The 12,318-nt window shown below is 45.3% G+C and overlaps 2 protein-coding genes across 2 annotated transcripts; both read right to left on the bottom strand.

Annotated features, from left to right (window-relative positions):
• LOC119139557 (musculin) lies at positions 1–1,167 on the bottom strand. Its single transcript, XM_037280376.1, has 2 exons — positions 804–1,167; positions 1–309 (listed from the first exon to the last, which is right to left on the bottom strand). Exons 1-2 carry the CDS (start codon positions 1,086–1,088, stop codon positions 226–228), a joined length of 369 nt encoding a protein of 122 aa, XP_037136271.1. The 5' UTR covers positions 1,089–1,167; the 3' UTR covers positions 1–225.
• Positions 1,168–2,080: 913 nt separating this feature from the next.
• On the bottom strand, positions 2,081–12,318 carry trpa1b (transient receptor potential cation channel, subfamily A, member 1b). The gene is made up of 29 exons (XM_037280197.1): positions 12,162–12,318; positions 11,382–11,512; positions 11,141–11,240; positions 10,866–11,028; positions 10,622–10,797; positions 10,377–10,484; positions 10,180–10,288; positions 9,638–9,783; positions 9,181–9,317; positions 8,790–8,838; positions 8,093–8,192; positions 7,930–8,030; positions 7,470–7,645; positions 6,385–6,549; positions 6,192–6,306; positions 5,963–6,129; positions 5,811–5,901; positions 5,690–5,749; positions 5,527–5,619; positions 5,394–5,464; positions 5,173–5,329; positions 4,932–5,021; positions 4,643–4,812; positions 4,449–4,578; positions 4,147–4,329; positions 4,002–4,070; positions 3,453–3,554; positions 3,269–3,387; positions 2,081–2,661 (listed from the first exon to the last, which is right to left on the bottom strand). Exons 3-29 carry the CDS (start codon positions 11,231–11,233, stop codon positions 2,451–2,453), a joined length of 3,351 nt encoding a protein of 1,116 aa, XP_037136092.1. The 5' UTR covers positions 11,234–11,240; positions 11,382–11,512; positions 12,162–12,318; the 3' UTR covers positions 2,081–2,450.

Here is a 12,318-nt window from a genome sequence, read left to right as displayed (position 1 = left end):
CCAGGGAGCAAAAAACGTTTTATTTAAAATAACAGTCTCGTGAGACTGACAGTCTATGACCATAGAAAGGACGTTCTGCTGATGATGTGATGCTAACCATAGAACAGGAAGATGTATTTGTCACCTCACTCTAGCGATTTAGCTTCTTTTCCCTCCCTTTGGCTTTTACACCTGTCTTTTGTCTGTGATGTCACCATGAAATGCTCTGGCCAGGCTGTACTGTGTTCAGGCTGCGCCACAAAGTCTCATTGTGCTCTTGGAATGAGAGTGCTCGTCCTCAGAGTGTCCCGTCGTCCCAAATGGCCAGGTCTGGTGGGACAAATCATACAAATATTTTTGTAAAACTTCTTAATTAATTGTACTACTTTTTCTGTTGTGCACGCCTTGGCCACCTAGGGGCAGTATAAAGCTGGTTCTCTTGTACTCAGCTCCTCTCTTGGCTTCTCAGTACAGCAATAATATTCATTGTATGTTGTTTAGTTCGATAGGAAGCTCTAACCGAGTGAGCTGCTGTGTGTTTATATCCATGTGTATTTTATGTATTTGTTTATATAGTGTCACTGTCTAGATAAGTTAACACTTGTGCAGTCCATATGTTTACATGCCACAAATTAGTTTGCATTATTTTTGTAATCTGAAATATGACGATCGGGATTTGAATATTTTTCAGAATCGTTCAGTAACACAATAAATGCAATTATAATAAGATACAATGTGATATTAGAAACAACACCATAAGATTGGAGTTGAATAATTAGATTTCTAAGTTTGCCATGAAAATAATAATTTTGAAGTTACCATACCAGACTGGAGGACTTGACAAATTCGTCATCCAGCGGGCTGTCATGCAGCGGGTGGTCTTGGAGCTGTCGCCTGAGATGCGAGATGTAGCTGGAGGCCAGCCGCAGTGTGTCCAGCTTGGACAGCTTGGTATCGGGGGGCACCCAGGGCAGGGTGGTCTTCAGCCTGAAGAAGGCATTGCTCAGCACCCTCATCCTAGCCCTTTCGCGGGCGTTGGCCGCGTCCCTGTGCGACTCTTTCCCACAGTGCTCCACTCCTCTGTCCTCTTCGGCCCAGCCGGCTGACATGGCCTACTGCAACCCTTCGGGATATGCTCTTGCGTTGTCCAGAGGGGTGAGAAAGCAAAAACAAGCCTGTGGCTGGGCGACGGCTGTCATTTAAGAAAGCTGACATCTGGGCAACACTTTCTCCTCCCACCACTCAACAGCAATTCTCAGCCTCCACTTACGGAGACTCTGCCAAGTAAAGTAACCGTACACATCTGTGCTAATCGATTAGCAAATCAATCAACAACTATTTTGGTCATCATTTAGAGACCTTGTTTAACTCACAGTTGTTGGAATTTCAGCCTATCACCTGTAAATATTCTGTAAGTGTATTTCAAACAGTAACATAGCTGTGCCGCAGCAAAGTCTACTTGGCTTAATGCTAACAAATAATGTAAAACTCCATAGACATGCTAATAGTTAGCAACAATCATGGTGGTTTTGGTAGCAACAGATATTCAAACGTAAATAGTGGAGAGACGCATGCTGGCTCGTCTTTGCCTGGCTTATGTCTGTGTTACACTGCCATCTAATGACCAAGGTGAGCACAGCAGAAGGAGCAGCGCAATAAATTGAATTGTAGCATTCAAACCTGATGATCAAATGTTTCAATTCTTTGCATTCTGTTTATTTTTGGAATTCTGTTTTCTTTAAATTACACTATTGTAGGGTTAGGGTTGTTGTTATTGTAGGGTGCACTCATAATTTTTAGTGATGTCACCCCCCCAAAAAAAAGTTTTGAGTGATAGTAATTTCTTGAAGACCTTATCAAAAGCGTCTCATCTTGCGGGCGGTTTCACAGAGGGATCGTGTTTCCACACACGGAGCAGCTGTTTGCCGTTCCCATGACATCTGGCACGTTGGCATGACCAGGGCTAACATCACTCATGCATTCTTTGCTCTACTTGGTGCTGTTTGAGGAATTGTTTTAGAAGACTGGAGAAAGTCGAGGTTGGGTTAGGGTGGACTCCGTGCATCAAATCCAAGCCAAAAGCAAGACGCTCAAGCGCGACCAAATTTTGGAAATCTTTTTATTGTTTTATAATCATTACAAACTACAGTGCACACACAGACGTCAAGCTATTTAATGACACTCCCAGTTGAGTTTTGAACACAAAGAAAATTTCATGCTTGGAAAACCTGCTTTTCTCAATGCTAACAAACAATGCAAAACACCATTGACATGCTAATGGTTAGCTTAATTAGTCACGATTTGAAAAGCGATGGATATTGGAACACAAGAGCAAGACAATATAACAATACTCGCAGGCATATATTCTTGTTCCTCTATGACGAATAACTAATATATTTGTATATTTTTGGTGAGTGTGTGTGTGTAGCAGAAAGGGTGTGTGTCAACTTTAGTGTTCACAAATGTCCATCTCATTTGGGCTTGGACTCTATGGCCTTAATAAGCGGAACCCAGCGGGACATGCTGGTGGGGCGTTTGGGCAGACACGCCTGCTTCCATGTGGCGCCCGGAACATTGACGGGGCCGTCGTACTCGTCCGCCTCAGAAGTAATCTCCATCTTCTGGATGATGAGTTTGAGGAGGTTGTGCTGCTTCTCCAGCATGCCAGACATCTCCTTCAGCCTGGAGATACGATTTCTTTAACTTTGTTATTTTAAAATCGCAGCGCCTTGTTTTTTTTTGACAGGTGTCATACTACCAAAATGTTATTAATAATGCATTTGCAGCAAAATGCAATGGAGACTACTCAAGTGATGTCATGACCACATTTTCCACTAAGAGCCACTAATGCATACGAGTCAAACTCAAGGCCCGGGGGCCAGATATGTCCAGCCACATCATTTTATGTGGCCCGCAAAGACAAATTGTGCATCAAATTCGTGTCATTACTAGAATTGCAAATTGTCTTCACTTTTAATATCTTTTTTCTTTTAAAATATTTGACCAGTTTTTACTCATCTGATTTGAAAACGAGTTATTTGTCAGTTTGTTTTGTAGCTTTTACTGCATATAATATGAGGTGCTCATACATTTATTTGGGTTGACAGTCATAATGGCCCTCCGAAAGAAGCTATGACTACAATGCGGCCCGTGAAAAAAATGAGTTTGACACCTCTGCACTAATGCAACAAAAACTGACCACTTTGGCTTTTACCTGCATTCATAGTCGAATGCCACACAGAAAAAGGCTCACGCGATTAGAACACAGAGTAATGTGGATTTTCGTTACCTGCTCTTTTGTTTTTTGACCTCGGTCTCCAGCCCGGAGCATTTTTGCGACGCCACCTGAGTCCGCTTCCACTCGTCGTTGGCCGGCGCGCTGCCTCCAAATAACTGCATGATGAAGTGCTGCGTAAATCGGAGGGATAAATCACAATATTGCGGCATATTCATATTTATGAGCGCGTGTTTACCTTGGAGCACTTGCGGTTGGGGTAGATGATGACGGACCGTTTGTCTGCTCGTTTGATGAACCAGTAGGGCAGCTTGTCTTCCAAGGCAGTGTGGAGATCAATCTGGTTCCCCATAAAATGCTTGTTTTCAGTTACATGTAAACCAGATTATTTACGTGTTCTAATCGTACTTCTTCTGCCGACAGAGAGCCTGTTTGTGACCCAATTAAATGCTTTCATAATTTTGAGGAACATATAGTCACAAGATGAGTTGATCAGTGGCATATGAAAATGTGATAAATCTTCTATGGACGTTGATGTTAGCATGATGCGTTTTTGGTAGGGTATATCTTAGTGGTAACAATGCTTCTTGCCAATATGACTCACGCCGTTGGATAGCCTGGTTATCGCCCTATTGATTGGTACCTCATTTTTGAGGATCCGGTTTTTGTAGGATGAGTAGCACAACAGCAATTTTAAAATGCAAAACATTTTCTATGGAATCTTGTTTGGAGCTAGCTGTATTCAACTGGTGTCTGTTGCTAGAATGATATGTGTTTACAAACCAACCTGCATGGCTATTCTTTTCATGGCAGCATTTCTTTGCACTTCCGCAATGTCTCCAACGGCTAAACCAATCTACAAGACGGAAAGGGACGCGTTATTTCCGAGTTTCCCCCCTTACATTAACGAATCCGGGCGCCGACCAGCTTACTAGTAAGTTGATGAGGACAATGGGCATCATGAGAACAAAGGAGACAAAAGTGAAGTACGTCAAGCCGCTGAATGGAAGTTCGTTGTTGAGATATGCGCTCAGGAAGTTGTTCTGGTAATTCAGTTCACCGACCATCATGACAAACGTTTGCATCATGGATAGCGGCAGGTTGTCAAACTCTTTCTGTAGGAGGTCAAAACAACATATGGTGGGATTACTGTGATTACCTGCCGACACACACGGCTATTGATGAAAAAGGTAGAAGGACTAGATGAGGCGTCAAGTGTGAGCATTCATTGTACCTGGTCAAGCAGTAGCACATAGAAGGCCAAGGCGAACGCCAACAGGAGATAGAAGAACAGCAGCACGGTGCGAAAGAGCGTCCTGCAGATCTCGCCAAACATCACCACAAAGATGCCGATGTGCTCGAACCTACGGGGAGCGACCGGCCGCAGTCAAGTGCCAGGCGGACATTTTGATCGTAAGATTCGCCTACCTCTGGAGATACAGGAGGAATCCGAACCAAGAGCTGGAGACGGCCAGGGCGCCCGCTTGCCAGTACCACGAATCGGACGTGTTGAGCATGAGCGGGATGACGAACAGAAGCGAGTTGACGGCCGAGAACCAGTCGGCTTGGTTGGAGTAGTCTTTTAGGTAGTCCCAACGCTGAGAGCCAATGTGTTACGTAAGGATTCTCGTGTCATAGTCTGACCATCTTGCAGGTACGCAGTCGGACACGTTTGAAGTAACCAACTAGGGCAATGTTAAGAGTTGTCCTTTTTTACCTGCTGTATCATCTGAAGGACTTCCTTCAGTATGGAGTAGATATTCATGACGAGGACCATCACCATGCAGAAGGACAGGAACAGACTTTGCTGCTCAACGCAAAGACAAACAAAATGAAATATCCGTATATGAACTTGCCAAACTGTACCATAATGCAGATCAAACCTAGTGCTCGTCAAAATTAACCAAATCAGGACGATAACACGGCTATAAAACAGTATTCTGCGCAGGCAGTTATACCTCTGTGAAAGAGACAGGCACCATGGTGATCTTGCGCTCTCCCGTCTCGGTGATGTTCACGCTGGGCCTCAAGGTCACAATGAGGTGCGTCAGCGGCAGCAGGCCCAGCAGGTACATGAACATGTTGAGAATATGCGCCTTGCTCCCGTACGCCACCCTGCGGAATCCATGCGACGGTTACTCGTCAGAAACAAAACATCGGAGCATGACGGCGCACTCACCACTTCATGGAAAGGTACTTTTTGCTGACAGGGTGGTTGAGCAGACCCAACTGGTTGTACTTCACCATTGCCTGTGAGGAATAAATACTGCTGAAGTCCAGGTCCGTGCGACTATTCCGTAATCTTAATTTACGTTGAGCGCGGCTAGCGGTTGCGGCCGGTTGGACTTGTCCCCTGTCTTCTGCATTTCCAGTGGCGCTTGCAACCACCTGAAATCGTATTCAATCTGTGGAAGGTAGACATCAGATTCATTGTGTCTTCGGATCGGGGTTGGATTAACATCGCAGGCGAATTACGTGAAACTCCGGACTGTTGTGATCGTCCTCCGACTCCCTCACGCTGCAATCCAACAGGTGCTAGCGAATAGAAAACGATATTACATTTTGTAACGTACATGTGAGTCACTTTAAAACAAACCTTATAAGTCTCTGGAACGTATTCAATCATGTCCATGATGGCGCAACGCTGGGATCCCCCGATTTTAAACTTTATCAACGCTTCCACACGTCTGCAGGGACAAACGTAATATAACAAGCCGCCATTTTAAGTTATCCAAACGATGTAGCTACCTCTCACTGTCAATGACGGCATTGACCACGTCCTGCTTCCCGTGCTGCAACGCTTCGTGTAGGAACGAGGTGTCGTTCTTGTTCAACGCAAACTCCGCCCCCCGGTTCACCATGACCATGACTGCCGCCACGTGGCCCATCCTCGCCGCGATGTGGAGGGCAGTGTTCTGAATGCCAGATCGTCGTTTTAATCTAGTCAACCTCAGGGGTGAAGAAAAATCATTCATACCCCGTCTTCATCCGTTTTATCCAGCAGTTTCACATTGGCGGATAATATGATGTCCATAGTTTGCGTGTATCCCTCCGAGGCGGCGTGGTGGAGACACGTCCAGCCCTTGTAGTCACTACAGACAAACATTACATCATAAGACTCACAGAGTGCTCACGACAAAAATGTAAATCAGCCCGACGGGTGTGTTGACCTGTGAAATAGGGCCCCTTTGCGCAACAAGAGCCCCACCACCTGCGTGTGCCCCCCTCTGGACGCCAAATGAAGCGGCGTCAGGCCCCGCTCATCGCCTTCGTTGAGCAAGCGCGAGTCCGTGATGGTCTCCAGCAGCCGGTGACATGTGTTGATACGGCCGTACCTACAGGGGAACCAAAATGATAGCGACACCTAGGGAGCGCTATAGTCACACAAGTCATGTTAGGGTCCTTAGATGACCTCAAGATGCTTGCGAGCTTTTTTTGGTCTAGCTGACCCCTGATAGGCTGTCACATAACTAAACCCAGAAAACTGGAGAACCGTGATTGGTCGTTACCTGAAGAGCAACTGTGATGTAATTTTCAGTGGCAAAATGGGCCCCGCCTGAGGACATCAAGCCTTTATGACATCATTGCCTTTCATTTGCCCCACAGCACTAGTGGAATGAGTACATGACCACTCATTTCACACCTACTTAAAAAAAAAATCAAATATGCCTAACTAATTGAATTCTATTCCAGGCATTTGGGGCAGTACATAATGGAGATGTCACACCCAATTAATTGTAAAAAAGCTTTTTGCATGGAAAAAAAAAATTATTCTAGATGTTGAGGTAACAGCGCAGCATGCTTACTGTTCTTTTGTCCCCATATCACGTTCATCCAATTAGGGAGATGAAACAGTTGGCTTCAGTCTCAGGTCTCCCAAGAGTCATATTTTAGCCGTTATGCTCCTGCAGTCATTTTTTTTCCCATTTTCTTATTTCAAGCAGAGTAAAAATAAGTAAAACGACTTTTCACCAGTGCACATCGTTAAGAATGAGCTATGACAATAATGGATGATGATAAATGTTTCCTCTTTTTACTTCTGCAAAGGGCCGATGCAGCAAAGTGGAGATTGCGGAGTAAAATAAACGTCCAGAGCTAAAAGCGATCCTTCTAATGGCTAATCACTGCCCTTAGCCTCAAAAGGGAACCAAGAGCAGAACAAAAACAGGACGCTGGAGCCAAGAGGAGACTGCGGCGCATAATGCTGTAGCAAAAAGCTGCGCATTATTCCAGCCCCTCTATCAAAGCGACTCACTGAGCAGCAAAGTGCAGGGCAGACTTCTTGTCCTTGGACTTGCACGCCAGGCCCAGCTGGCCCGAGAGGCCCAACATGTTGCGCACCGAGTTGTGGATTCCCAGCCGGCAGGCGTAGTGCAGCGGCGTGCAGCCCTCGTTGTCCTCGCAGCTCAGCAACGCTTTCATGCTGCTGCGCTGGAAGAGCAGAAGATGAAGCATTATCGGAATACGATTCTATAAGGCAGCTGGGATGCGTCATGTGCGCTAAAGCGCTCATGCGGCTAATTGCTGTCTTATGTAACATGAATCCTATCTCAAGTTAAAGGCAGATTACGCAAACAATAGTGGACCATGATAAACAGGAAGAACACTAATTAGGAATTGAGCCACACCCCCAAAATGGAAAATTCTATCAGACTGCAGGATTTTTATTTTTTCTAATAGCGGAGCTAGCCGGATTCACAGGGGCCAACATGTACCTGCAGCACATCTTCCGGTACATTCTTCAGCCCCTTGGGTTGCAAGATGGCCAGATGAAGAAAGTTACAGCCAAATCTGTCTGTTAGGTTGACATTGGCCCCTGAAAAATGAAGGAAAAAAATGGTCAGAAACAAATTATGATTGGCACGTATGCTGTTGCACCTTTGGACAGGAGCAGCGCCACGGTTCTCCACGCGCCGTTACTGGTCGCTAGTAGCAAGGGTGAGTTGCCTTTGCAGTCAACGGCGTTGACATCCGCACCCTGTGGAACACCAAAGCGTTCCTCATTAGCTTCTTGTCCCAAAGTCATTTTTATCTGTGCAATTTTGGGGGGTGCGCTGTTGCACAGGATAAAAAATGTATCAACAAAATATATTAAAAAAAAATATATAATATATATATATATTTATATAAAATTTATAAATGTATTTATTTATTTGTTTATTTATTTATTTAAAATAACGCAGGAGTTATTTTAACATTTGAGGTGGTGTGTGGCTTAAAATATTTTGCAAGTTGCAAATCAGACACAATTTCATGACTGCTCTGTTCCATGACATGCGTAAAAGGCAACAGCAATCGTGGCCATAAAAAAATCCCTGATGCTTAGTTTTTAATTAAGATAAACTCTGCGCACGTGTTTGTTTCCCACCGTGGCGTTTGCTTCAATAATCACTCGACAAGAGGTCAACTTGAACCTTTTTTTTTTTTTCCCCGCCAACAGCAGATGGTGACAAGTAATTGCAAGCAGCTTTTACAAGCTAATAAGTGCTCATGGATGTTTGTTCAATGCACCTTATGGCGAGGAATCCACATTATTAGAAACAGTGATGTGTATAAAATGCATGTAGATGTTTACCAAGGATATGAGGTAGCCGGCTAAGTCGACGTGGTCGAATATGGTCGCTCTGAGAGGAAGACAAACAGGTTTTGTTAGTCAGGCTCGACATGTTACACAGTACGTGACTTTAAGTGGCAGTTTGTGTGTGGAGTGTCGTTTTACAAGCAGGTGCAAGGCTTCATAAATCAGTCTTGCTATTATTGGCGGCTACATGATTTCATCTATTTATCCATCCACCCACACCACCTTCGGTCTGTCCATACGAGCGTCTGTTGTTTGTCTGTGTCTTTCAATTGCCGCATTGAATTGAATTGAAATGGCGGTTTTTGTGGAGCTGTGACACATCGGAAATCGCGGCGCTCGTAGTCAAGCTACCGCCATGACCCGTGCAAGTGTGAAGAGAGCCCACTTGTGCAGCGGCGTCTGACAAGCTCCATCGGCCAGGTTAATGATGTCCTCCACTCGGCCGTGAGCGCACAGCATCATTTTGACCACCTCGGTGGCGCCTTGTGTGCACGCCAGGTGCAGCGGCGTCGACTTGTCATGCTGCACGCCAAACAAACAAACAGGCGCCAATTAAACCGAGCATCAGTTTTGTCTCCAATCGCTGGCGGATTGAGTTTATAGAGCAGCGCAAACACACACACACACACACACACACACACACACACACACACACACACACACACACACACACACACACACAAACACGATTAGTGCACTTAGCAAAGCTGAACACCGAGAACTGTAACACAAGCCTTTAATGAGATAAGCATGGCAGAGGCAAAGTGTATTTTCTTTTTTCTTTTTTTTTTTTTCTTCAATTTACATGACACTCGGGAGGCTCTGTCGAACTAGTGCAGTACCTGCTTCTGATCAATGTTGGCTCCCATGTCGATACAGAATCGAATAGTCTCCACATTGCCGCCCCGCACGGCCAGATGCAGAGGCGAGCTATTGGATTTGTCCAGATAGTTAATATGGTTTGCACCCAAGTAGCCCAGCTCCTCCCCTGTTGGACGATAATTCAATCGCATGTAATACAATTAGGCTACATTGACAAGAAAAAACATTTGACTTCAATCGGATGCTTTTTATGCCCCACCAAAATGTTGTTACATTTTTTGGTCCATTCTTGTGAATTCATGCTGTCCACCAAAATTTTGTGCTCACCCAAATTTTGCATCCCTCCTAAAAATGACATCCAACCAAGATAAAATGACCCCGAGGACAAACTTCCTTTTTTCCTTTCAAGAAGAAACTTTACTCAACAAAATCTTACTATTACAAAAAATATTTACTCTAAACTATAACTATATTTGCACAATTTTAGTTTCGCAAACAGTAACTGCAGGTTTTTTTTTTTCAAATTTACTTAGTTTACAGGAAAGTTATTGGAGTGTCTTACCGGCCTTCAGAACGTGTTCCAAGACCTTTTTTGCACCAGCGAAGGCTGCCGCGTGCACCGCAAAGTGTCCCAGTTTGTTCTGCTGGCACAGGCGCGCTCCGTGCTTTAGCTTTCCAAACACAAAGAAAGGAATTAGTCACCCCACCTTCAATATATTCTGTATCCTCCACCCCTGCCTTGAATTTTGTGCTGCTTACCAACAAGTTGAGAGCTTGGCAGTTATTGAGCGAGCAGGCCATCATGATGGGGGTGTTACCGAGGTCCCCCGGCTGGTTGTAGTCCACCCTGCCGTAGGAGAGCAGCAGCTGCCAAGGACAAATGCTCGCCTTCATTTCAGTGCGATTGCCGCGTGATTGACGGGCAACCCGTCCAAGGTGCCGATCGTCACGATGTCGTCCTGGATTGTCTCGCACCGCCAACTTTTTCATCGTGCGGGACTCACCTCCACCAGCCCGTTGTGTTCCAGACTGATGGCCAAGTGCAAGGGCGACAGCAGCGCCGCGTTGAGGACATTGGGGTCGGCCCGCAAGTCCATCAGAACCCGGCAGCTCTCCGCCTGGTTCTTATCCACGGCCCAGTGGAGGGGCACATCACCGCACTCATCGCAGCTATTCAGAACTTGGAGGCAGGACGAGGACGTCGATGAATGAACGTCTCGGGGATCATGTGATCGACGGCCGCCTTACCTTCCGGGCCCAGGACGCCGCTGATGAACTGGATGATGGCGATGTGACCTCCCGCGGCAGCGTGATGAATGGGGCCGGCGCCCTTTTCATCTTTCTCACTTAGGACCTCTGGATTTTTTCTCACCAGGCTCTGCAGCAGGGCCCGGTCACCCTTCTCGGCCAACTTGAATACAGACAAGAGAGTTAAACGTTTTACTATTGATGATTTGCCACCACCTCATTTGACCACAATATTAAGCACAATTTTATTCCCTTAAAAAAAATAAACGCCTCACCTCGAATATATTTACATGCGCCAGGGCTGGATCCTCATCTATCACGTACGTATAACAACTCGTCTGCCTGGCCACCTCCCTGCCAAAGTTCATCACTCACCTTTGCGCATCACCACACACACAGAAAAAACAAATCAGGATGTAAATCACAGCCGTATCTCCATTTGGCCCGGCAGGTGGGCAGATAAGGTCTTAAGCCGAGCCTTGAGGGGGAAATTGGCCCATGTGACATTGTCCTTACCCCCCCGGAAGGACGCTCAGATCCGGTTCTCGTCGCGAGGTCAATGTGGAGAAAAGCAATTATGTTCCTCGCAGTCGGAGGGGGCTACGTCCTTGATTGATCCCGGGTGTGAGGCGAGATTGCAAAGGGCCCTTGACACAAAGAAATCCTGAGTTTATGTATTTTTTTATTTATATTTTTTTATTTCAATTTCTGGTGTGCGTTACCACACTTTCTTTGGTGGCGGAGTGTGTGTAACAAGATACAATAAAACATCTGCTAAAATGTTTCCTGTCTGTTCCTCCATTAATATTTGAATAACTTTTAATCATTTTATCATCTTCCACCAGAGACCTGAGTGCCCAAAGAGAAAAATGAAGATTCATTTCGGCCAAATGAAATTGGACGATGGCTCGCCGGCTGCATGTTCCAACTTCATTCTAAGAGTGGGCTCACTATTTAGCTGTCTTCTCATCTACTGATCGATAGCAACTTAACAGAATTGGGAAAAGAACCAGTGAATCAAATTAGTTCATAGCCAATTAATAAACCAAATAAAAGGGGGGGGGGTCACTATTTGGCAAACCTACCTATTAAGGTTGAAATTTTTTTCCGAATTTGTAAAGTATTTTGAAAGCAGGCTCACTATTTAGCAAACTCTCAAGCTCTTTGCCAAGCTCTTCTCATCATCCTCAGTTCGAAACAATTTCGACAGTGAATAAAACTTTTCTGTGATTCTATAAAAGGACATTGATTCTTACTTGAGGTGTTTTGAAGTCGAGGATTTTTCTAGATGTTTACCTCATAGATGCAGCCTCCTCATCTTCCTTCTTGTTTCTTCGGATGCTGACAAGATGCCGTCCCCGTTCATTATGCTGCTCCGAGCCAAAGCGCGGCCATGCCCACTTGGCTAATGAGAGGAAATGGTGCCGGCAAGCGCTATATTGCGGCGGCAAAA

This window comes from Syngnathus acus, chromosome 20 (assembly GCF_901709675.1).
Source record: "Syngnathus acus chromosome 20, fSynAcu1.2, whole genome shotgun sequence".
In the NCBI taxonomy this organism is placed as follows: domain Eukaryota; kingdom Metazoa; phylum Chordata; class Actinopteri; order Syngnathiformes; family Syngnathidae; genus Syngnathus; species Syngnathus acus.
The sequence above is the reverse complement of the archived record's forward strand: the minus strand, read 5'-3'. Positions and strand labels throughout refer to the sequence as shown.

Excerpts from the sequence above, each read along its gene's own strand:
- LOC119139557 (XM_037280376.1), bottom strand. The coding sequence starts at position 1,088 with ATGTCAGCCGGCTGGGCCGAAGAGGACAGAGGAGTGGAGCACTGTGGG. Across the intron at positions 310-803 it reads TTGTCAAGTCCTCCAGTCTG|ACCTGGCCATTTGGGACGAC; the intron begins GTATGGTAACTT and ends TTGTCCCACCAG.
- trpa1b (XM_037280197.1), bottom strand. The coding sequence starts at position 11,233 with ATGAACTTTGGCAGGGAGGTGGCCAGGCAGACGAGTTGTTATACGTAC. Across the intron at positions 7,646-7,929 it reads TACCGGAAGATGTGCTGCAG|CGCAGCAGCATGAAAGCGTT; the intron begins GTACATGTTGGC and ends CTGCTCTTCCAG. Across the intron at positions 5,620-5,689 it reads ACAACAGTCCGGAGTTTCAC|ATTGAATACGATTTCAGGTG; the intron begins GTAATTCGCCTG and ends TACCTTCCACAG.